Below are 26,334 nucleotides of genomic sequence, written 5' to 3'. Positions count from 1 at the left end.
AGGACAGGATGATTTGCTGTGGCATCACTTTGCTGTTTGTGACAGAAGCAATGGGAATAAATTATCATGGCAAAGCAGCAGAAGAGGTAGTTAAATATTCATTCTGATGAGAAAATTCAGTTGCTGACAACATTGGGAATCTGCAGTTCTTTGTCATAGGACTTAAACTCACTGCTTTGAAATACTTTTTCTGCACTGATTCTACTGAATCTGGGCTGAACAGAAGTCTTGAAAGGTAAGGGGTATTTTTGCATAACTTTTGAGTGCATGTTGTTATAACCCTCTCTTTTCAATAAAACTTTCCTTCCTCACTCCGCGGTTTTGGTTTTCCATGCTGTCTTACATAATTACCCAGTTTCTAAAGTGAAAAAGTCTTTAGCTCCTTCGCAGTGTTTAAGGTTAGATGTGTAGGTGTTTGCCTCAGGTGAACCAGGACTAAAATCCTGTATTGCCAAAATAAAGGTATTGTATTTCCATGAGTATTTAATGACACAAAAATTTTTGTTTATTAAAAAGCCAATCTCCTGAAATCCAGATTTTTGGCCACAGAGAACTTGCTGCTTTCATCTATCTACACAATGTAGTTAAATCTGTAGTGTGCTTAACAAGTGTGTTATCCTCTAATATGTATCTCTCCAAGTAAATAATACTTACCTGGTTTAACAGAAAACTGAGTATCTGTCCAGGAACTACACAACACAACAACCTTTCAAGTACATATTTACAATCTACCATAAATCTAAGAATTATGGGGTTTAATTTATATTATAAACTTTATAATAATGCTGCAGTGTAGCTTAAGAAAAATAACTCTCTTTAAAAACACATCAGACACCACTGTAGTCTGTAGTAGTTTTTAACAGGCTACTACTAATGTGTAGGATCTTTGGCGTCCTGAGACCAAATCAATACAATGTATGAAATGTGTGGAAGGTCCCATAGTGCTGTAGATTTGAATCCAGGTACACCCCTCAGCTGGATAATTCCTCCATGAACTTTCCTTACAGTTTCTTTGGTAGTTATTGAGGTAAGCATTGAAGGAAGATTTTATCATCTATTTCATTTCAGGATCCAGAGACTCTGCTTAGGGCTTACAGCGTCTTTTACAAACGTTGAATAAAATGTTTAATATAGTTTCACTGTGTATGAAAGAATTGGCAAATCATCTGGCTTTATGTTGTTCTTGATTCAGTTTCCCATGGGGTCTGGAACAAGATGTTTACCAATATTATTGTCCTCCCTTAAACTGTGCCAAAATGTAATGTTTGTGAAGTTTTGTAACCTCTTATGATTGTACTGCTATGGAAATGCAAAGCATGTGTTACCAATTTAGACAGACAGAACACCCTCAGTACTTAAGCTGTGTCTTTATAATTGATGCCCCTGCCTCTCAGATGCGTGTAACATCCAGTCATAACGTTACACTAATAGTGACTTCATACCACAATTAATTCAGTTTAAAATTCAGATTGCTTTTGATACATCACTTTCAGCTAACCCATGTTTTTAGCAACCTGAAAAAGTGAAATAAAGTTGCTTTGAAGAGGCATTTTACCTGCTTCACTAGATTTTATATAATAGCTTATAAATTTAAGCTAAGAATATATAGCTGCAGAAAAGAGTTGTGAAAGCTATTTTTCTATACTTCCCTAGTCAGACTCAGAATTTAGTACATGCTAAGTAACCTCTATTGTGCCTCTAATCTTAATCAACTAAAACAAATACAAAAGAAGACCACACTCAATACTGGATGAAGTGAAGTGATGACTCCTTTATTTCTTCTATCAGGACTACCAGGAGCACATCATCACATTCATCGTATGATTCAATTGAAATGAACACACTTATCACTGGAAATATGAATTGTTTCACTTTCATCCATGCATCTAATACCAGTCCAAACTGTAATGGCTTAGGCAACTAAAGCAAAATATACTAGCAGGAACAGTGCCTTTGTCATCTATTCTTTGCTGTCATCTGTCTTTATCAGCTCACCAAAGGCTGGCTTTGTGGCCTATAGCTTTGCTGTAAGTACCTAAGCATAATTCTTCCCTGGTTTAAAGGAGATATATCTACAAGGTAGAGGGAACTCAAGCCCCAGGCATTTTGTGATTTACCCCTCTGAAAACATTTGTCACTAATAAAAAATACCACTTCCCATGTTTATTTCTCAGAAGCAATTAAAAAAAAATGGTCAAGCAGAAATTTAATAAGGAACAAGCAGTAAAAAAGTAGAGTCAAGAAAATAAATGCATTTAAGTGGTGTTTGAGAGCCAGTCTCTCCTTTAATAAAAAAGCAACTCTCACTGCAAGTCTGCTTTTGAAATAAGAATTAGTGAGCAAATATCTGTTTGATGGTGTTAACAGCATCTGCCTTGACTTTTTGGTTCAGATCTGCACATTGTGTAATACACCACATCCTCACTGACTTGCGTGGCCTTGCAGCTTCATACAGCCACAAAAGGGTTCATCCCAGAATGTATGTAAATCTCTGTTGTGTTACAAGAGCATCCCACCCTCCTTCACATGGAAAAGGCAGAGAACTGGAGTCACTGTAGCTTACAGCAACTGAAAAAAAAGGTTGGGAAAAGGGAGTAGGAGGAGATATGAAGTCATGCCCTGATTGGAGACCTGGCAGGTGAAACACCACCACCCGTTGATGACACTGGCAGAGTTACCCCTGCAAACATTGTGTGGTTCAATGCTGTTTTGTTTCAGGTGAAGATAAAGACATGGTGAGCCACTGCTTGAAAACTCCTAGTTAAAAGCTATTCATGTAAACACAGCATTTTGGTACTTGGGCCATTGCTCAAGGAAAGCAAAAGTTACCATCCTAATAAGGAGATGGTTTTTGAAATGTGAGTCATATTTTCCTGTTGCTTTTCGTCTTCCAATGGCTTGTAGAATGGTCTACTTTTTGAACCTCTACAATGAAACATAAATTCAACAAATAGTTGGACTTGATAGCCTGTTGGCATGGCTTCTCTACCAGGAAGAAATGTTTAGGGATTTTAAGCACTTTTTTTCCTTTTGGGAAGTGCTGTTCTGCTAAAATCAAAACATATAAGTTTCGAATAATACTTTTGTTGGGAAGCTCCTAAAGTCAGGACAGAAAGCGCATAAAAGTCTTATAATAGGGACATCCCTTAGAAAAGCCAGCAGTCTGATGGTTGGAGTAGTCAATTAAAAATAGTAAACCTAACTTTAATCCTTGCCCTGCTTAGTTCTGTGAAGACAAGTAAAAACCAGTAAATGTTGGTCTTCTACATGCCCAGTGATTTCCAGGCTATTAAATCACTCGAAGGTGAATGCACTCAATTTAATTTTTTTGAGGAAACTTTCATGCCTGCAGCCAAAAATCTCTTTTTGAGGCGAGTTCATTTGATCTCACTGTCAAGAAGACAAAAAAAAAAAGGGATTTCCTCTATTCACATTTAAGTCTGAAAATTGGTGTCGAGGTGTGCTGGAGCATCCACTTTGCACTTGTGCCTCCACTTATTATATTACCACTTCTGCCTTCCTACCTATGTGTTTCTTCTTGCTGGTGTCATTCAGCAAAGCTTTTTCTACCTCTTGTTCTGCCTGAGGGTTCTTCCCATGTTCCAGCCTATCTCCACCGGTGTTTCCCAGGCATTCTGCCTGCCCTTCTTTTCCTTGCAATCCTCATTTTTGGCCTAGAGTTTTTATTCTTTTTTTTTTTTTTTTTTTTTAAACCTGAAGCCACCAATCTTCTTTTATATGAAGCCCCAGCTCAACAATTTCATACCTCCCACCTGCCCTTCCTCTACACTGAATTTCCAAACATTTTCTTTTTAAATAACTACAGCTTATGTCTTCACAGATATATGCCACCCATTTCCAACTAAAATCAATGGGAGCTTGGCAAACCTGCAAGAATCCAGGCCTAGACACTAATAACCTGGAGAACAATATTTTTTATTAAGACTTTGTTCCATACCTAGATTCAGCTTTGGTTCATCCCCTGACCCCCCAGTATTGAGAAGAGGAGGCTGAGGGGAGACCCCATTGCCCTCTACAACTACCTGAAAGGAGGTTGTAGAGAGGTGGGTGTTGGCCTCTTCTCCCAAGTGAATAATGGCAGGACCAGAGGAAATGGTCTGAAGTTGCAGCAGGGGAGGATTAGATTAGATATTAGGAGGAATTACTTTACTGAGAGAGTGGTCAGGCACTGGAACAGCCTGCCCAGGGAGGTGGTGGAGTCGTCATCCCTGGAGGTATTTAAGAAACGTGTAGACGTGGCACTTCAGGGCATGCTCTAGTGCCCAAGATTGTTGGTTTGTGTCTGCTTGTGGTTTTTTGGGGGGGTGGGGGTGTTTTTTTTGGTTTTTTTGTGGTTGGACTCGATGATCTCAAAGGTCCCTTCCAACCATGAAGATTCTGTGATTCTGTATCTCTTAGGAATTATTTTAAACAAAGTGAAAAATTAGTCGTCTTAAATCTTTAGCAGTATTTACCAGAATTGTCCAATTCTGCTTAAAACCCTAAAGGTAAATGCAACAGTTCTTTTGCTGAAAACCTTAAAATCTGTGATCTATGTAGAAAAAATATATGTATGTGCATAGTTCCATCACTTCTACTCAGTCTGCCCTACACAGGTCAAACTGCTGATTTGAGTCATTATGTATGACAAGTTACACCCACTTACTTGCGTTGAGGCAGATGTGGAAGGACATCTGTTTTCGCAGGCTAAAAATGTATGTAACTTAATGACTCTGAATCATTTAAAAGTTATCTAAATCTAAAAGCCAGCCAGTCCTGTTCCCTTGCCTAGCTGTTATTCTGTCAACACAGACTATGCTCTACCTGGCAGAGTAATACAGAACAACGATGCGGCTTTGATACCAGTCTCAGGGTTGCTCTCATCCACCATAGGTTGGTATCCATTTTTTGATGCAGTTTTGGTGTACATGAGCTAAATTCCTCCTAGAGGAGCCTGACCTCCTAGTTTCCCCCCAGACACACTCAAAGGCTTGAGGGGTCTGACCCCACAAGAGGACCATGCCACTGCAAAGTCCTGCAGTGAACAGCTAACAGCTGATCTAACTAATGCCAACAGAAGGTTCTCAAGCAGGGCAGAGCTCTCAAACACCATGGATCCCTCTGATGCTCTAGAGGGCCAAATACCGTGGGAGCCGTCACCTCAGCTGCCAGCTCTCAACTCTTTCCTGAACCTCTGCTGATCCTTCCTTAATCATCCACATTCCTTGTGCATAGTCCTTTTCCATCTTTACCTGCCTACTTCCTGTTACTTTTCCACAGTGCTGAACCCTTTATTACCTTTAGTCTATTTCAATCTTTTTGACTTTCTTGCTGTGTAAAATGTCTTCCACCTCCCAGAAATCCACTAACAACATTACTTGTTCATCTGAAAGTGACCAAGGTATCACGAAAACAATAAGCTAACTCAGCAACAGCGCCAGGAGGTTGCCATTATTCAAAAAAAGAGTGTTTCATGGATGGCCTTGAAGACTTTGACCAGTGTTTTACCCACAGTGGACTTGTCTACACAAAGCTGTTTAGCCACTGATTAGTAGGAGTTGGGGGTTGCAAGACTCCACAAGGCAGTGTAGTGGACTCTTTTGAACACAAGTATGGATTCCAAGATACTGTGCAAGAACAGTAAAGGAATGCAGCCAGCTCAGAGACACCTTCAGAAGTTGCCCCTCCATATCTGAAAATTTCACACCCAGTGTTCATTATCCCGTATGTTATGATCATGGAGTTCCACAAGCCTGAGGTCACCTCCCATCCCCCTAAACTTCCAGTCAACCATTGGCAAGGCAGCTGGAGCAGCAAGGTCTTCAGAAGGACGTTCTTCCACTGCTTTCTCAGTGAAAAGGACATGCCAGAGGACTGGAGGCCACTTCATTCGTGGTGCCTTTCTAGCATTGCTGCTACAGGTGCTGGATTAAGTCTGCTATTCTTCCCTACATCTTCCTTACAGTCTGTGTTGTTCAAATTTGGTCAGGGAAGGTAGATCAGACAGCACATGACCTTGTGTCACTTGGAAATGGTACAAATAATAAATCTAAAAGGGCTTTCATATGCTATTTTTTACACAAGTGACAATAATATGGGCACTAGTATGTTAATGCCATTGGTGTGAATTAAATGAATGAAGAGGTTGGTGTTTCCAGAGGGACCTACAGAGAGCTTTGTAGGCTGTCTTCCGTTCAGATAGTTTCAAACTACAAGTGTAATAGAGATGTGCAGCACTTGGCCAAATTCTTTCTCATCCAAAATAAACTCCCCAGATCAAATGTACTGGAGGTATTGGAAGCCTGAACACTCACTACTTTCCATACATTGATCCTTTCCTATTTCACTGAGTTACTTGCTAAAGTAGATAAATACAGAATAAACACAGAGTAAAAAAAGTAGGTCGTGTAATGAATGTTTCCACCACTAGAAAAAGACAATTTTGGTGCATCAGAAAGCTATCCTGCAGTATAAGGCAGTCTCCGGACGTATAATGCCATCATAAAGTGTGTCCAACAGAGAAAACGGGAGAACAGGAGGGATAGACTTCCTTCTCTGGAAATATCCCAGAATCTCAAAGAGAAAACAGCATAGACTTGATTTCAGAATCAAAGGAACTGAAACAGATCACTACTCATCATAGGGTGCTTTTTTCTTTCATTGCTGTATTAGCCATAATATAAACAATACTTGTCTCCAAACAGAATTTCAACAGTCATCTGTGAAGCTTTTAAAAACCAATGTCCAGCTCCCTTTATCTTTCTTCTTGACTCTACTATAAACAGTATTTCTTATCCTGTAAAAAAGACTACTGAGGGAGGTGAAATGATTATTCCGTGGTCATATCAGCATTTCCTATTAATGTTATACCTCTAAGAAAAAAGAATAGCATAATGAAAACAGAGCTGTCACAAACATGAATAATGTTTTAAGCAATTAAGAGAAATGGAGAGTACTATCTCAGAGATACAAAAAAGAAGTGGCAGAAAAGCAAAGCAGAAAAGAAAGTCTACTTTTAAAATCTTCATGAAAATTTGGATATTTTATGCTGTATTGTGGCAACTCTGTTAAATTCTAATGTAGTCCTAGGAAAACAATGAATGTAAAAGAGTGATTAGCATTCTATGTATAGTAACATACTATTATATTCAGTTTGTCATGCTGCCTTTAATCGTCTCACATTCTTGTCTCCTATTAAATCATATTTATTTTTACTTCTAGACTCTGCCGTGGTTGTGCTTTGCATCCTATAGATCTCAGTAAAGGGTAAGAAGAAACTCTTCTTCTGAATATTGGGCAGCTTATAATTCTAACTTTTAAAAATTTATTTAAACTTCTCAGATTTTTCTTATTTCAAATATATATTTGTATGGTAAAGTGTGGGGAAAGCTTTCAGGTTTATTTGTCTCAAGCAACTGTTACTTGCCATTTTCTAATTTTCAAGCCTATCAATATTATTAAGTGTGAATAAGGAATGTGTTTTTATAAGTAAAAATTCTTTATGAAATGTATGTATTGCATGCATTAAATATGCATAATATTCTTACTGATTCAAGACAGCATTTTAAGTATGTGAATTCTAAATTCACAATATTGTAAACATATAGATGGACATTTAAATTAAAAAAAAAACAACAACTAGTGTTGTGATTTTTTTTTTATTATTGCAGAACCTAGTAAAAGCAAAGGGCAACATCTAGAAAAGAGGACTTAAAACATAGTATTTGGGCAAATGGAAGTAGGTGCTGTAGACATTACTTGCAAAAACATGGCTACTTCTTTCAGTTTCTGAATGTAGAAGGGTGTCTAACTTTAGGTTCCTTTCTTTTTCATTTTCTAATCTACTTGTAACATTTAATGTGTCCCAAGCGACTGCAGAAAAACATGCTGGTTTTATATAATCTCGAACACTGGAAGAGGGATGTGTGAAGTCACATTTAATCCAAGTCTCAGAGCTGAAAGAGGAGTCAAAACCAACACTATTCATGTAATGGTTGTTAGAGATTTCATGGCCAGAACCACCTTTCTCATGCCAGGCATGGACTCTCTTTTGCTTTCCGGGCTCGCGTAAACTCCAGCAGCAGCAGCATCCACAGGTGCAAGGCCTGTGGATAAGCCAGTGCAATAGTCTGGCATGCTAAATCAGTGCAAGTGCTACTTAACACAGGAATGGGACCTATGAAGGAAGCTCCACAAACCTCTCACACCAGCTTCTGTGTTACCATTAATCCTGGTCCTACGGTTGTACAGTCCCACAGGTATCAGCCACGGCTGTATGATCCCTGCAGGAACCAACTGGATTATTTCATACCATGAACACCACATTCAATATAAATTAGAAAGTTTGCTGAGAAGTGCTCTCTCTCCCATGAGAACTTTTTGTCCCAGTGCTGGACCCCTGAGCCCTTCCCTTCCTCCTGAAGCCATAGCACTTGCAGTGTCTGTCATTTGCTGTCCACTGCTGGGAGTGCACAGCTTCCTGCTGATGGAATTGGCTGAGTATAATCCTCGTATATTGGTGTCGGGATCAATACTGGATCTTTAGTGTTACTAATGTTAATTATCTAGTATTATTCTATTAAATCTATTTATATTTCAACCTTCTTATTTCCTTGTTTTTCCCAATTCCCCTTCCCCAAGGGGTCATCAGGTGATAGAATAATTGTCTAAATGACAATAAATTGTTGTGGATTCCTCAAACCATAACAAATGAAAATTTGGGAGGGGAGAAGGAAGACAAAATATACCAAAGTCATTCTGGCTTCGGGAGTATTTATGTTTTGTGGATCTCTGATTCAGAGAAAATTTGGGTGTTCCCAGTCTTCATTACAAATAAATACTGCAGAAAATAAGATAAAGCATGTACACCTTTGTCTAAGGCACCTGGTCCAAATTTTGGCTCTAATTGCCTGGAGCCAATACATTGTAAACACTCAAGTGTTGACTTTAATCTCTGGAATGTGCTAAAACCAGTATCTGTAAATCTTTGCAGAATATGGTCCCTAGTTTAGACAACATCGGAAGAAGCTCTGAATGGGTGTCAATGAGCCAGAAAGTCTTAAATTCAGTAGGGAAATTACAAACTCTTACACCAAGATTATTCACATGAACTTTTGAGCTTAAAAATTATTCCTGACATATGTAAAAATCTTTTAATTCACTTTTTCCTATTACTATGCCTCTCACTGAATACTTAAATAAATATTCTATCCTGCTGCTGCTTCAAGTCCATGAAAACAAGTACCTGAGGTTACTGATGTTCATGAGGTGGCATGAGCACTGCTCATCTGTAGCAGTGTTTGTAAACTTGAAGGTTTTCGGTCTACCTTCCACTGAATAAACGTTGAATATACAAATGCTACTTCAAAATTATCTTCTGTCGTGCTTAAAAGTCTTGTTTACTTCATAGACAGCAGCCTCAAAATGAAGGGAGGGTTTTTGAAAAGTTGTGGAGCTTCACCTCTTTCTGTGCTTTGTTGACAAAGCCTCTGATGTGTGGGAGTCCTTCCAGTAACTCGTGTTAGCTTCTTCATTTATAGTCCAGTGTTTTGGGAGTAATTCTGGCATGCCCGCAGAAAAGCTACCAGGCAGGTTTGCCTTGTTTTCATCCCAAGTTAACTTCAGGAAACATTTCAAGTCTCTTTCTCCTAGCATCAATGAACTTTGCGGTGTCCCAACAAGTTTCAAACCCCATCCAGGTACTCACTGGTCTCACCAATTATCAACCAATTTCATACTTTTCACAGTGGTGCCATTGCTGTTTTTATTTCACAAACGAGATTTATATTTAACCGCTGTTTTCTTCCTTTGGCGTGTACACTGTTAGTTATTTGGAGCTGCGGCGTACAGGCCAGCCATGGGCCCGACGGGGCGGGGAAGATGGCTGGCTGAGGGATGGTCGCTTGCCGCAGAGGAGGCAGGCTTACAGCCCGGCGTTTCGCCAAGGACAGCCCCTGGTCGCGCTGAGGCCTACTACCCGGGAACCCACCCGGGGCCGGGAAGGGTGCCGGGAAGGGCTCCGGGAAGAGGAGAGCAGCCCCAGCTCGGTACAGAGGCCTGTGGAAGAGTGACGAGCTCGCAGGCCCGCCCCTCAGCCTGGCCCTGCGGCGAGACGCCGCACCAGAGGGCTGGGGTGCCCTCGGGAGGGCCGCGGCGGCTCGGAGGGGAGGTGCCCCGGCTGCCGGGGAGTCCGGCTGGTCCCGTTCGGCTGCGACAGCCGCCTCTCCTTGCGGAGGGACAGGGGAGCTCATGCTGCGGCGACGGGCTGCTGCCGGGAGGGCGGCAGCCTCCCAGGACCAGAGCGAGGAAAAGCCGCCACTGAGGGGACAACAGCGCCAGGGACAGACGGGGCACGGGAGCGGCTCTGCGGCGGGGAGGGCAGGGCCGTGCCCGGGTAGGGCCGAGCCCTCCCGGGGCTCAGGCCGCCTCTTCTCTCCCTCCCTGCCCGCCAACGGAGGGGCAGGCGGCGGCCGGCGGAGCATGCGCGGAGCGGCGGCGGGGCGGGATGGTGGCGGCGGCGGCGGGCTGTGGGAGCAGGTCGGTGTCGAAGGGGCGGGGGGAGACAGGGTAGGGGGAGACAGGGCGGGGGTCTCCGGCCACCGAGCGCCGCCCAGCCCCAGCCCCGTGCGGCCGGGTGTGGCCGCAGCCGCCTCCCCATGAGCGCCCCGAGGTGCCGGGGGCGAGAGGCGGCCGCAGGGGCGGTGCGGGACGGGCAGGGCCGCGGCTCGGGCCCGGCGGGAGGAGGAGGAAGAGGAGGAGATGGCGGTGAAGGTAGCGGTGTCTCTGATGCGCTGTGTTTTGTGCTTCCTCGCCAGGTGTTCTCCCTCTGGTTTCCTATGTCCTATAACCAGGAGGACTTCTTCAAAGAATACCTCAAGATGATGGCGAATATTGTCGTCCTGAACTTGATCCTTTGTATTTCCCTGGCGTTCTGGATCGTGTCCATGACGGCAAATACGTACTATGGTGAGTCCAAAGGCCGGGGAGAGGCTGGCAGGGCACGGCGAGGGGCCAGCCGAGCCGCTTGCCACCCCCGTGCCCTCCCCTCCTGCCCCTGCAGGCGGGTTGGGGATTCAGGACTGGAAGAGGGACGTGCACAACCCTTTTCATCGTTGGTAGAGGTGAAAACCTCAGCCCTGACAGCAGCTGGTAATGGTTTAGAAGGCGTTAACAGCCGTTGTGCTTGTCTTTGAATCCCGTTGAATTTAAAATGTCGCTATTCTTTGTGATTTGTCTTCGTAAAAGAAAGCAAATAAGGTAAATTGAAAAACTGAAAAGAAAGGTCTTATAGAGGTCTTCCTCTGTCAGGGGAAGTTGTGGCGGCATGGGAGGAGTGTGGGAGCCTTCAAAACAGTTTTAAAAGTGCATGTGCAGGCTTTGAACAGAGCACGTGAGAAAAATTCCCTGGTCACAGTAGAGAGAAATGGGAAATGGTACAAGAAGAGAGAAATGTATGCATGGGGTCTCTGATGTGGGTGTACGCTGTGAGCTGTGTTCTGTTCAGGCAACTTGGGCATGCTGTGGGTTAGTTGCGTGTAGTTCCAGGGATGCTAGTTGGTCCAGATTTCTGTGGTCAGTCATTGCAGTTGTAGGACCCTTTTGGCAGCAATGTGCAAAAGTGCCAGTACTGCCTTCAGCATCAGTTCAAGCTACAAGAGTTTAACTGCTTTCCCAGGACAGGTAGAGACCTGTCCTTAAGACCTCAGCCAATTTCATGCAGGAAGAACTCCAGGGCCATTGCAGTGTTGCTGTTGCTGCAAATGCCTAGGGATGCAGTGTGAACAGCCCCAAGTGCCTAGTGTCACCTTAGATCCAGAAAGAGCTAGAATAAATATCGCACCAGTTTAAGCTGACTTTTGCAGTGGGCATTGGATGTCTCTGATCAGTGTTTTTCAGTGCCTTAGGTTTTATTAATCTTGGTACAGGATTAAATCTGTGTTGTCTGAACACTACTGATTTGATTTGCAGTGAGATGCCAGACACGTAGAAGGTATGCTGAAGCGGGCTTCAGAACCGGGTCTCATTAGTGTCATTTATAGATAGCCAGGTTGGATTTAAAGACACTTTTGCTTGTGCATGTCTGCTCTCTAAAGATATAACTCTCTGAGTTTTGCCTCTAATTAGGCCCAGTCCTTGCTATCTAATGTGATTTAGAATTGACAGTGGAGAGGCCTGGTATCAGGTGAATCAGGATAGAGACTGATACAAATGAGGAGATTGCAGACAAATCCTCCTTTTTGTAGTGAGTTATTATGGAACAAGAAGGAGATAGAACTTTTGTGGTCGGTTTGCTTGAGATTATGGAAAGATCTTGGCTTGAAGAGGTGAATGAAGCGTATAGTAGGAAGGGGTTTAATGAAGTGGAAGAGGGAACTGAAATATTTAATTTCAGCCTGTAAAAGTGATGTAATTCAGTCCTTAACCATAAATACAAAAATACTATAAACATACCTTCATTAATTTACAGTTTATAGTTCGTAGTAGGGCTTAACCACCAAACAGCGACCAATATTTTGATAAAATGGAAGTGTTAAAAGAATCCATAGTAAACCAATTAATGTGTTCTATCTTAGTATTAATTACTTACATTTAGTAGTAATTTAGTACCAGTACTTAATTTTTTTTTCCCCAAGAAAATAAGAAAAGGTCAGTTTAATAATGACCTTAAAAAGATGAAGATTCTGTTTGTGATTAGCAATACCAGACTACAGCACTGGAGATCTCTTCATACGCAGCCGGTGGTTCTTTTCTTTTGAGTTTTTGAGTCAACCCTTGGCTGCAAGACTCCCCTGCACATCTCCTACAGCATTGGGGCTTTTCAGTACACAGAAGAGAAGTTTTTGTCTTGTGAATCTTTGTGCTTGCAATGACAAGTGTTTTACTGTGAAATATCCTTGTCCTACATTGCACCAGGGAGGCTGTATATCTGCAAAGCTCTACTTACTGTTGACACAAAAGTTCTTGTTGAAAAGTGTCATGTTTAGCTTTCCAGCAAGAGAAGCTGCCGTGCCTGTGTGAAAACTTTCTTCTGTGAGATTGAGACCCACTTTAATGCTAGACTTGTGATTTCTTATATTTGGGTAGCAGATGTGATGAATAACTTCTCATGGTTTTGGGGCTTTTCTTTTTAGCTCAAAAGCTACGTTAACTATTAGGTTTACTTTTTCAAGATTTGTGGGTCTTTTAAATAAAAACTATCACTTGACATCTTGCTGAGATAGTCATCAGCTTAAGGTATTTTTTGAAAGCCTTACATCAAGTTCAAAAGCATTGAAAGGGCTGATGTTTTAGAAAGCAGTCATGCCACTTTCACCTAGTTGACTGATTTTCTTGTCATTTTTCTGGTAGTGAAATTCTGTCAGAATAAGTAGTGTAGTTCAGGTTACAATCAATAACTTGCTTGTCTCTCTGACTGCCAAGATGGAAGACTTTTAAACTGTAGTTAAAAGAACAATTTATTCTCAGACTTTTAAATTTCAGTATTCTCGAAGATGTAATTTTGGCATTTTTTGCAGTGAAATCTGTGTCTTCCAATTTAAAGTCAAAATGAGGTGATAGAATATAAAGGTTGTGATAAATTACTGCCTTAGCAGTAAGATTCTTGAGTCAGGTAATAATATACCTTTTAACTGGACAATAACAACTCATTTATTAACTGCTTTTATTTTAGTAAGTGTTCTGGAATTTTAGAAGGAAACAACTATGTTTAGGACATTGATAATAAATTGTCTCCATAGAATTAAGTTGCTGTGGACGCTAGTGCTTTATGGAATGGTGTAGAATTATGGCAGCTGAGTGGGATATTGTTTTCCTGTTCTGCAAGCTTGTTTAAATTCAGACCATAGTGACTTGAATGACTAAGCAAAGGAAACAAACTGGAAACTCAAGAAAAAGCTTTTTTGAAGGCACTGTAGAGAAAATAGCTTGATGAGAAAATAGCTTGATTTTTTGTTTTCAGTTTTGTTTGTAAAAGTAAACCATTGGTAGTTTTGAAAACCAGCATTTTTTCGTTTGGGAGTATTTCAAGTGGTCTGTCTTTAAATATGTCAGTGAAGAATATAATTAAAAACAATCCTTTCTTGCAAAAAGTAATGGATTTGACTAATTTCCAGTTAAATACTTCAAAGTGCTCTGAGTTGGGTTTATTTTCTGTGCAACGAGGATAACAGGTAAGCCATTTCTGCATAGATGTTAGTACTAGACCTGAAATGACTTATTTCCTTATTTCTCCTCAGTTCCCAAAAAGCAGTATGCTTTCCAAATACGGAAGCTTTGATTAAGTAGAATCGTTTCTATATTAAAACAAGGAATTGATAGATTTAAACCATTCAGTATATTGCAATTGTTAGCTCTGTGAGAAAACCTATAAGCTACAATCAAATATTTGAATAGCTGTAACACAGGAAGCTCAGTTTGATTAAATGAAGTTAACCAGTAAACTAAGTAAAGAGGAAGCTGAGAGCTTTCTTGCTAATTTTGCCACCGATAAATTTCCAAGTGTTGCTCACTTAGCAAATATGTAAACCTAAAATTCATACTCATGTGAAATCACAAGGCAGGACTTGAGCAATGTGGCAATTCTGCTGCAGCTCCTGTCAGAGAACAAAAATCGCTGGAAAGGATTCCCCCGCTATGTGGGCACATTAACTTGTAGAAAAAGAAGGGCATCTCCTAGCTTAAATATCTGTCTTCTTTCTATGCAGAATATACCATGCCAAAAAGAAAATAATTTCTTATGCAAACATGCTGTGCAAGCTAAAATAAATTCTATTTTCACTAAATCTGTTTGCGCTGTTCTAGATAAAATTGAGAAAAAATAACAGGGAGGACAGTGGGACATAGAAGTGGAAAAGGATTAGTCTAAATAATCCTCAGAGAAGAAAAAAATTCTGAGAGTAAATCCATGTTACAAGACATGCAATTGTTGGATGCAGCTTGCTTTTCAGCATGTCTCTGCAACGCTACAGACCGAAGTGTGCAGTTGTCTGTACTGCTGCCAGGTTGGGAAGAGGCTGTGCAGTGGAGAGGGACTATGCAAAGCAAAGAATAAGAAGTCTAAATCATCTCTGATTCTCAGCTAAGCCAAATTTTCTCTAGAAACAGACAGAACAAGGAGAACTGCATTAGATAACTCCAGGCTCACTTGAGGATGAATATTCAGGTGGAAACCGGACTATACAACACCTGACTAGTATGTCACATAGCTACCTTTTCTTAAATACAAAATTTATAGTATATATTGTTCTTTATTAAAAATTATGTTTGGGGGAACGCAATGACTTGCTGAAATAAGCTTATTTTTTTAAGCATTCCTTGTTTCCTTTGCATGTTTGTAGGACTATCCCTTTTGGTGAAAAATTTAGGGTTAATAAAATCATAGTAACATCCATTGTAAAGGCAGTGGATGTGTTCTCAGGTCCTGAGGGGTGTAAATTCTGCCTGTAGAGGAGATACGCTCCCGTGGTGGAAAGAGAGACACAACAGCTTGGTTACCATGGGTAAAGGTGATAAGATAGTAATGCAAGAAAAGGTGATGAGAAGAAATGAGCAGCAGGGCAAATACATACTTTTTACACCAAAGCTGTCTATAGTTAAGGTACTGCATGACTGAAGAGGCCAGTAGCTTGGTTAAATACAGGCAGGTAATCAGGAGGGGAATTACACCATCCAGGTTACTTAATATAGTCTCATCTTTTTTGGAAGTGAAACGCTTTTCACTCTGTCAAAAAATTAATAGATTGATAGAAGTTGTAAAGTCATAGTTGCAAAATCATAGTGTCTCTCTGCTATGAGTACTGCGTGCACTTTCTGAATGCCCATAGCAGAATTAGAAAGGAACAGTGACGGCAGCAAGGATGGTCAGAGCAGGTAACAGCATCCATTTGAAGAGGACTTAAATAGGTAAAGATATTTTATCATAGAAAGGGGACATTTATATAGGTCATGAATGGCAGGAGGAACGTTATTCAGTTGGCCGTAAAATTTAGCAGATGTCCAATGAAACTTGAAGCAGCAGGATCTTTGTTGTTCAGCTTTTTTTTTGAAAGGCTCTTTTCAGTGCATTTAAAACCAGAATTCAGTTCTGTTGCTGGTTGTGGAGTTGAAAATAAAATTTAAAAAGTGGATTGGGCAAATATTTGAGGGATTTTAGGAATGCCAACATAAAAGTTCCCAATAAAATAGGGAAGATCAGTCTTTATCTGTTCCTTATACTGTTTGCTTGCACGTGTGCAGCTCACCACTGTCAGGTGGGATTCTGAGTCAGATGTTTGGCTTGATCCAGTTTGGAAGTTCCTGTATTTCCAACCAAGTATAGTGTGGAGACAATCAGAACATTTTGGATACCAACAAAAGAGGAATATTTCTTTTTTAAAACTGTAAAAGAAGGCCAAGCATGTAAACTTCCTTTCTTGCATCAATGTTAATTATCAGTGATACTGTGATTAAACTGATGAATTGCTCACAGACATGCAGAAAGACAGAGTCAGTGTATAAAATAAATATATACATGGACTGCAGGACTTCCTGCTAGTTTATTAGATGACATCAAGTATCACTGTAGCTCAACTAAGCACTTAGATATATTACAGAATATGTAAGTTTCCCAGACTAGAATAAAAGGGATATGGTCGTAATATTAAAGCTATAAAAATGCAGCCATCAGCTAGCTTCTGTGCATGCTGACATCTTCTCTCCACGTAGACATGAAACTACTTCTTAAGTCTTCTGTCAGCCAAGTAGCAGGAGTCCCTCTATTAACATAATGTAAAATTCTGATGGATGGCATAGACAACAAAGTGACAATGTTAGGCACATCCTAGGAATAATTCAGAATATGTAGATGATGAAAAAAGGCATGAAAAAATTGCTTGCTTTTCATAGCCAAGAGCTAGCAAGCTAAAGCTTTTAATAAACAAGGATGACTTTTCTTAAAAACACTGGTATTTGAGATGGCTTGAAGACAAGGTAAAGCTTCCAATATACTGTACTAATTTTCCTTTGACCACAGTGCTAAAAAGCATTAATGACCATAGACAGTGTTGTTCATTCCTTTTATTGTTGCCATCTTTCCTGAAGCTTCATCAAAAAAGAGTCGTCATCATCATAATAAAAAGATCATATTTGTTCCTATAGTTACAGAGGATTAGTCATAATTTGACCTATGAGGGAAGCTCTTGCACTAATTTATTTACTTAAAGGTGTTTGCAGTCTCTTTACATGAGGAATGCTAATGTTTTGTTAGCTGAAATTTTAGTTTGAATTTTATTCATATTTGAAACCGAATTCTATATAACTTATTGCGGCTGTATGATGGTGTATTTTCTCTAAAATCTGAACTTACCTGTTCTATCCAAATCAGGTTTCAGATGGCTTTAACGTTTTCCATGATAACTTTTGGACTTTATAAATCCCTTTTAGAATGGAAAATACCGCCATGTTCATTTCTTGTCACATTTGCTATTTTTTTTAATAATTGATTTTAGCTCATGTAATGTATTTTCTTTTCTTTTTTCTGTGAAAGCTGATAGCAAAACTGAGTAGATAATTGCAGATATTTTAGTCTTCCATTCATAAGAAAATTTTTCTTCTGAAGCATAAAAGGTTTTAATCTCTATTAAGATCAGATTTTAAATATATACTAGACCATAATACTTTTTAGTTATAAAGGCATTAAAAAGGCTTATATGGATCATCTGTAACCCTTTTATTTGATTTATCAGGTAGTTTACAACCCATTTCTCCATGGCGCTGGCTTTTTTCAGTCTTGGTTCCACTAGTGATTGCTACACAGGGTTTGAAGAAGAAGAGTCTTGATCACAGTGGTGCATTGGGAGGTATGTTTTTTCTGAGACTATTAAGCTAAGCGTTTAGTAAACTAAATTAAGATATTTTTTGTTGAACATAATATTCTTTTAAGACTTTACTACCTGGTTCTATTATAATAAAAGCATAAATGTAAGCATACATACCTTGAATTCATACTGATTTTATTTCTCATGCCTGTTAGAACAGTCAAATTAATTTTTGCTGCTGTTTGTAATTCATGTGATTACTATTACTAATATTCATGTGATTACTACTAATTAGATTTATATAAACCTAGAAGATTCTTTTAAACTTCAGTATGCAGTTAAATCGCATGTTTTGGTTTAACATACAGATGAATTCACATAGAGATAAAGAAATGGCAGAGGTGGTGGTAAATATCATAAAACTGAGCCATGTCAGCAGCCTTACCTGCCTGGTAGGAAACCAGTAAAGATAACATGGTTCTCCTTTCTGTAACGTGAGCAGTTCTATCTAGGCAATTTTTGGCCTCCCAACAATAAGAAGAAAATTAAATCTGCACTTCACTTCAAGCAAATGACCATTTCAACAAAGTTTTTCTTGACCATGTAAGAAAAACCCCAATGAAGTGTACAGTGGCGTTTGCTGAAATGTGATGCAAGATTTCCGGGTGAGGTGACTCACCCTTACCCGGTGACATTGTCTGAATTGATGGTCAATGGAAAGAAATAAGACCTCAAATCTTTTCCTCCCATGTCACTCATTTTGCAAATCTTGTTCTTTCTGTGTGTTAAGGGGAGCATTGTCTAAATTACAAAAAAAACCCATCTTTTCTCTTCTGCTGTGTTTTTACCTCTTTAACATAACCGCTCTGCTAGCTAGCTTATATTGGCATTCGCTTTAAGTGCAGCCAAATTTTTTTCAGTCGGGAAGAATTGTAATCTCATGGTGGGCAATGAGAATTAGACCTCCTTTGTGAAGGAGGAGACAAAAAAGCAGCACGTCCAGGAGCTCAGATACTTAAGAAAAGTACAGAAAGAAAAAGATGGCATAAAAATTAGAAGCGGAAAAAGGAAATGAATAACAAAAGGGAAAAGTAGCATCTGTTAAGATATAGAGCAGGGTTACCCATGTTATCTTAGAGACCCTGGGGGAAGGATTTGACTTCTAAACTGAAGATAAACTTGCTGATAGAGACACAGTCACAGCTATATATATGCCTCTTAAAAAATAACCATATTCTTCAGGCAGAGTATTTAAATTTCAATTATATATCCTTTGGCTGCTTTTATTGTAGCTCTGTCTTCTATTTTTGCATAGCATTACTGATTTGTGGCAAGAGAAGGTCTTATAAATCACACACTTTAGCAGTAGAAATAAAATTAGCAATTTAGCAATGAAATTTAAGAGAAAATCGTAAAGATAACTGATTTTTTTCAGTCAGGGTATTTCTGGAATTCTTATACAGGTATTGGGTGCTTCAGTAATTCTTTTGTTGCATGATTGTCATAGGTTTATCATGAAGATATTCTTCATATTCAAGAGATTCAAAATACTTAATTGCTTTGCAAAGCAGGGATTGTTACTTGAAGGAACTTTATGTACCTTTTTTTTTTTCTTCATAGGACTGGTGGTTGGATTTATCCTTACAGTTGCAAATTACAGTTTCTTCACTTCCTTGTTTGTATTTTTTGTTACTTCTTCAAAACTTACTAAATGGAAAAAAGATATAAAGAAGCAAATAGATTCAGAATACAAAGAAGGTAAGCCATAACATTTTAGTTCTTTCAGATCCCTTGTGGAGAATAACTACTTCATATTCCTCTTCCTTTCAAAGGGTCAGATGAGAGGGAACATCCAGAGTAGGGAACACGGTTGTTGTGCCTCCCCTCCACCCCCATCCCTATGATCCCAAGCAGCTTTGCTTTTGCTTCTGTTTTATTTAACAAATTGCTATCTAGTTTCTCTTTTGAAAGTGTGTCTTTTTAAATTTAAACTTTGTATATGTGTATTTTGCTTTTGTCTCATGCTATTGCCTGTCAAGGTATTTTGCCTGAAAATACTAAAATTTAGTTTTTGTCACTTTAGGTGGACAGAGGAATTGGGTGCAAGTATTCTGTAATGGTGGTGTTCCTACTGAGCTGGCTCTCTTATATATGATAGAAAATGGACCAGGCGAAATTCCTATCGACTTTTCAAAGCAATACACAGCATCTTGGATGTGCTTATCCCTTCTGGGAGCTTTGGCATGCTCTGCTGGTGATACGTGGGCTTCAGAGATTGGTAGTGTTATGAGCAAAAGCAAGCCAAGGTTGATAACAACCTGGGAAAAGGTTCCAGTAGGTAAGGTGTTACCTGTTCTACATGTTCTTACTATTTTGCTGATCTGTTTCTGTTTCGAATTATGCGTCCAACTTGAAAAGTTCCAAAAAAGCCCCAGAAAAACAAACATCAGAAATCTGGGATTAGAAAATGTTGGCAGGAATGCATGCTCTGAAATGGAGTATATTCAGTTGTTTCTGCTGCATCTCACTGGTGAGATGCACCAACATAGCATCCAGGGAGCTAAAGTCATTCTTAGTGAATGCTGTCACTTGTTATCTCTGGCACTATTGGAAGTGTTTATATTGGCAATAATATAAAGAATGCAAGTTATCAACTTGAATTTTTCAGACATTAGAATTTTAATCAGTGGAAGAATATTGAATATTCAGTACAGACACTACAAAAAATTCAACTCTTAACCAAATCGCTGATTTCCTTTAAAATCTTACCACGGGTACGTGAAATGAACCCTCTGTCTGTCAGACCTTGTCTACACAGTGAATGACTGCTACCTTAAAGCAGTGTGTCTTTTTTGAGTCTTGCTGGCATGTTGATCCGAGTTTTAGATGTTGTGGGACAGAATTTAAATGCGTGGACATTTTTATTTCCTCTTTCTAAGCGTTCTTCGGATTTTTATTCAGTGAGCAGCTAAACATCTTCCTTCCTATGGATTTTCTTTCTTTTAAATGTGTTGGTGAGGTCCCTCTTGGTATGCTTCTGAAAGAGGCATTGCTTTAATAGCATGCACATCTCAAGCTCTGTATTTTTTGGAGCAAATCTCTTTTTCTTATCCTGCCCCCCCACCCCATCTTACAGCAGACAAATACCAGGTGACATTGAGAGGTGTGCTATCTGGTTTTATTTAATTTGATTCTAGATAATTAGCCTAAGAGACAGGAAAAGTAATAGTAATAGGCTGTAATGGTAGAGGTTATGCTTCTCAACAGCGTAATGGGAATTGTAAATAAAAGCTGTGATTGTAGAGTCTTGGGGATATAAGGGGGGGGAGATCACTATGATTTGATTTCATATAAAACATTTGAACAAATAGAAGTGTTCAAGAAAAAGGTTGTAAATCAGCTTGGTTTTGTTTGATTTAGGTACTAATGGAGCAGTTAGTTTCGTGGGCCTGCTTTCAAGTTTGCTCGGTGGCATGGCAGTAGGTATAGCCTACTTCATAACACAGCTCATTTTCGTGACTGATCTGGAAATATCTGCTCCACAATGGCCCATTATTGTGTTTGGTGCTGCAGCTGGCTTTCTGGGATCAATTGTGGATTCATATTTGGGAGCTACGATGCAATACAGCGGTAAGATGCTTCTCTTTTTTCTGTTTCTTTTTTTTTTTCCCCACCCTCTCCTAATGTAACCTAAAAATGGACTTGAATTTCAAAAAAGGCTGAGGACATGTTTTTTAAATGGAAAAATACAGAATTAGCAACACAAAGGACAAAAGGAGCCAAAGTGATGGATGTGATAATGAAAACAAGAGCAAGGGCAGTTGGTCCTCTTCCACATTTTGATTTATTTATCTTATGTTACTGGCTTGTTGATGACTGAAAGAGACCAGAGATCTCCAACATGTTACCTTGGGAAAAGCAATTGTTGCCCTCTCCTTTTCTATATATCTAATTATGGTAACATTTTATAAGAGAAAACATCAGCTTAATTTTAGCCATTTACTGAGATTAAGTTGTCACTGCAGAAGCTCCATTTCTAAACCTGAAGACTTAGCAATAGTCTCAGCTTTAAGAATTAAATAAGAGGAGCTCCAGGAAAATGTGCACATTTTACATTTAGTTTTTTCCACCACTTAAAAAGAGTACTGTTTCCTTGTAAGTTAAGCTTATCACAAGCTATCTGTGACTTTAAAAAAAAAAAAAAATTTTAAAAAATGTCCCTTTTTAAAAAGGTTGTTGGCTGGCTGCTTCTCAACAATTTCAGTATTTATTTACTCATTGTCCTTTAAGGATCATTGTTTGTGAATAAACGCTGCAGGCAACCTTTAGACTAAACTGTAAATTACCCTAAGTTTAAAAATTGTTTAAGGACCATATCTGACACTGTTCTGTTTTAACAGCTGGTTTACGGAGAGAACTTTTAAGTTTTCAGGTTTTGTTGTCAGTATACTTACTTGTTGGAAGTCGAGGTTTGAATGTGCAGATGAACTGCCTGAGAGATGAAAGTCCTTTAAGTCTACCATCACAGTGAGGGCTGCAAACTGTTGTTGATGCTTGTATTTGGCTTTCCAGCAGTTTTTATGCTCTATTCTTTGTAGCTCCAGGAAAGTCCAAAATATAATGTAATGTTTAATCATTTGAGGAATTTTTAGATACAATATTTCTGTACTGAGGAAACACTTAAGCACTCAGACAATATTTCATGCTCCTAATGAGGCAGATGCATTAAGAGAATTTGGTAAACCTAGCTAATGCATGCCAGCATTTATCAGCATCTGTTTCTTCTTCACTTCAGATATTTTTCCACGCTCAGCAACTTACTCTGCTGGCTGTAGCAGGGACAAGCATGCAAGTTCCACAATTTCTTTTACAAATTCATAAGTAGTGCTGGAGTATGCATACTATATACATGTTATGCTATGGTATATATGCTGTGACATAGGTGGAATAGTGCTGCTCATGTGGTGCACCGTGTTAGGTTTTGTGTCCCTCTTTGCTTTAACCCACTTTTCCAATCCCTACTCCACGTGTTCTCATAAGAAATACTCCGATCTCTCTGCAGCATCTTGAAAAACAATGAGTAAATACGGCTGTGGTAATAAAGAATTGTGTCTTTAGTCTGTGATAGCACTGTTTCTAAGAGATAGTCCTTCCCCACCCAGGTATTTATTAACTAAAATTGTGTTTGAATAGATGTGCAGAATTAGATTCAAATTCTCCCATGTTACTAGTCTGAACCCAGACCTATTCTGTAAATAACAACGCTAATGGAAAGACTTACTGTTGCTCTTCCTGTTTGTTTATGCACTGAACCCATGCTTTCTATGCGTTTGAGGTATGTATTTATAAAAAGTTATTCCCAGTTTTTCTCTTAAGAAAACTTAAGACTTTATAAAACATAGCGAGTGTTAAATTATCAGGCTTTGAAGTTTGTTTTTTTTTTCTGTAGCTCTTTTGCATTATCCAAAGCTAGGTTTAAATGTATGATTCAAAGGTAACAGTAATACCAGTTATATACCTGACAAGCGGGTTTGTGGTGTGGGGTGTTTTTAAGTTTTGTCTGAGATGCTGAAATTTTTTTTGTAATAAAGCAGCAGCTCAAAATGAAACTTCCATGTTGTGGGTTTTAGCAGACATTCAGATCTACAAAGAAAAATAATGTTAATAATAATACTGTTTTGGAATGTTTCTTCATGTCAATCTTAAATGTGTGCATATGCGTGTACCCAGTTATACTTCATTGTAGTGGGAGTTGGCATTAAAATCAAGTGTACTAGAATTTAATGCGTTTATCAGCATATAGAATAATGCAGCTGGACACAGCATAGGGTAACTGTGTGTGTACAGTAACAGCTAATGAAACAGTGCTAGAGTTCTGATAATACAGAGATAGACCAAGAAATGGCTTAAGTACTAGGAAAAAAAATCCAACTGGTGGTAGTGTAAAACTGCTGTGTAAATAGAAATGATAAATTCAACCTCTGTAAGGAGCTTTTTTATACATCAAGTAATAATGTTATTTCCATAATTTTCCCTTGAAAACAAATACATCTTGACAAGGAAATACATATTGCTAATTAGGTGTTTCTGTTCTGTTCAAAACAGTATCCTTTGCCTTACAATGGCTCTTGGAATAGCTTTTTCCTCTTCTGATACAGCTTGTTTCGTTCCTTTCTTTGCTATGAAACTACATAAAGAGAGAGAAGCAGACCTTACAGAAGCGTAACTTTTCAAAAGAAGTAACTTCTAATGTAAAGTATTGCGTTTATATCCCATTCTTCGAAGCTACCAGATTAAACACTATAATTTAGTTTAGTCTGTTGGTGCCTTTTCTTAGAGGTTTAGCACAATAATGGTAAATTAAATTTCAGAAGTTGCATACACTTCCTTACTAAGTTTCTTTTCAGCTTGGTTGACTTTGTAAAAATGAAGTCTTTATCTTTTCCCAGGTTTTGACCAGAATATTGGCATGGTTGTCAACCACCAAACAAAAGACTCCAAGCGCATATGTGGAAAACCTATATTAGACAACAACACAGTAAATCTTTTTTCTTCTATAATCATAGCTTTGGTGCTTCCAAGCCTATCATGGTTTTTCTGGCCCAGGCGTTGAAATGGTTTAAGGTTTTCTGCATGTGATTCAGTTACGTTCAGTCTTACTCAAAGACTCCGAAAAGTTTTCTTTGAACTCCCTTGAAGAGAGGGATCTGAAACTTTCAGAGAGCCAAAGGACTTTCCATCTCAGCTTCTGAAGGCTGTAAACTTCATATGGCAATTGGCATCTGCCAGGGCAAGGAAGGGGTTTTGTCAATATGCTCTTGCTGCTCTTTAAAGGGATGTAGATCTTTGCCAAGGGAGGTGAAGCACTTCATTTATCCTCGTGGAGCTGAAAGGTTGGCGTCTGTGTTCTTTCCAGTCCCCAGCATCTGGAAGGGCAAGAAGCTGGAAATAGAAGTCTAATCTACATCAATCAGCGTGATGGAGCGTTGCGGCTATTGTCCAAGCCAGACATAAAGTATGCTGCAGCTTTATGTAGGCAGTGGTGACAATGGGTGAATTCTGGTATTTACCATAATCTACAGTATGTAAGGTTTTATGGAAATTATTTTGGGGGGGGGATGGATGGGTGAAGAGAGAAGTGAGCCTTGTTGCCTATTCTGTATCCTGATACTGTCTCCACTTTCCTGATAATAGGGCTGGTAAAAGTGATGCCACTACATAATGTTTGAAGCAAAAGACTAAATTTAAAATAAAAACTCAGTAGTTTTTCCAGTAAGAATAATAAATTTGTCTGTGCTTTTTAGACACGTTTATTTCAAAACTAATATTTATGAAGATTGTCAGTACTGTGGTACTTAATAAATTATCTAAAGTTAAAGGTACAGTTGTGAATTCACATTCATCTCTTTAGAAATGGAACATTTTTTTTTTCCGTCAGCATAGAAATGTTCCATAATGTTTAGCATTCTGAGCAAACTATACTCTGGTTCTTTCTCAGCAGTGGAATGGTTTCCAGTTTTGTTTGGGTTTGCTGTCCAGAGATGAATGGACTCAACCAAAGAAGGTACAGAGGTTATCCTCTTAGTGGTTGCGGAAAGTCTCACTTAGAAAGTATTTCAAACTGGGAATTTAACTTCTGGTGCTTGGGATCCTATGTTAAGCAATTCCATGTTCCATCTATAAAAGAGGTGGAAGTAATTTAGCCAGCACAGATTGTATTTGAACCTTAGAGATGCCCTCATAGTAACTGTCACTGTCAACATTCAGAAGGTGGAGCCCATACTGTTAAGTTATAAAGCTTTTTCTGTTTATCTTTAGAGATTGGTGAATATTTTGTATTGAACATCTGATTATTTTTTTTACAAATGTCTTGTGTATGTTGCCTGTTTTAATTCATTTGAATTGTGCATTATGTCACCTTATATGGGAGTATTCAAAAATTTTAACACCTTCCATATTGAGTTTACTCTTTTGAAATCTAGTCTATATAAATCTGGAATTTATCACTGGAAGTAGTTTACTGTATTATCCAATTATAAAGATGAGATTTCAAACTAGTAAAAGCTTCCAAAAAGAACGAATTGCGTGGCTGCTGTATGTCTGCTCCTGTGGCAAGGCACAAAATTATAAAAGGAAGATATGCACTAAAACTGTAACAATAAACACTTGAGATTCTTCTGCGTTGTTTGGATTTATGCTGCTTCTAAATAAAAACTGTATTAGTTGTCTTAATATTTTAGTAATACCATTGTGACTTCTAGAACCAAGACAGACGCAATTTTTGTAAGATACTTTTTCTTTCAATTAAATGCCTAATTTTTGTACTCTTTTGATTTCTGAAACAAAGTATACTTTCAGACACGGAAGTAGACCTGGTCAGCTTTTCACTGCTATTTAATATGGGTCTCATTTTAAAACCAGCTTGCCATACCCAGAAGACATCTGTGATTTTAAATTCATAGTGGCATGAAATGCTTTGATCTGTTATCATAGGAATGAATGTGATCTGAATGAGCTCCTTCAGGTAGGACCTTCAAAGGCC

General features: G+C 39.0%; 1 protein-coding gene across 2 annotated transcripts; it reads left to right on the top strand.

The window, feature by feature from the left end:
- On the top strand, window positions 1-26,114 carry TMEM19 (transmembrane protein 19). 2 transcript variants are annotated; one of them, XM_074168704.1, is made up of 8 exons: window positions 1-235; window positions 7,222-7,266; window positions 10,815-10,965; window positions 17,721-17,834; window positions 19,413-19,550; window positions 19,876-20,130; window positions 21,213-21,422; window positions 24,242-26,114. In XM_074168704.1, exons 3-8 carry the CDS (start codon window positions 10,836-10,838, stop codon window positions 24,403-24,405), a joined length of 1,011 nt encoding a protein of 336 aa, XP_074024805.1. In that variant the 5' UTR covers window positions 1-235; window positions 7,222-7,266; window positions 10,815-10,835; the 3' UTR covers window positions 24,406-26,114. The 2 variants fall into 2 exon arrangements, with proteins under 2 accessions (XP_074024805.1, XP_074024806.1); XM_074168705.1 differs by lacking the exons at window positions 1-235; window positions 7,222-7,266 and having other exon boundaries at window positions 10,704-10,965; window positions 24,242-26,022.
- The last annotated feature ends 220 nt before the right edge of the window (window positions 26,115-26,334 follow it).

Source organism: Numenius arquata, chromosome 2, assembly GCF_964106895.1.
Source record: "Numenius arquata chromosome 2, bNumArq3.hap1.1, whole genome shotgun sequence".
NCBI lineage: Eukaryota > Metazoa > Chordata > Aves > Charadriiformes > Scolopacidae > Numenius > Numenius arquata.
This window is presented reverse-complemented; position numbering and strand designations above follow the sequence as displayed.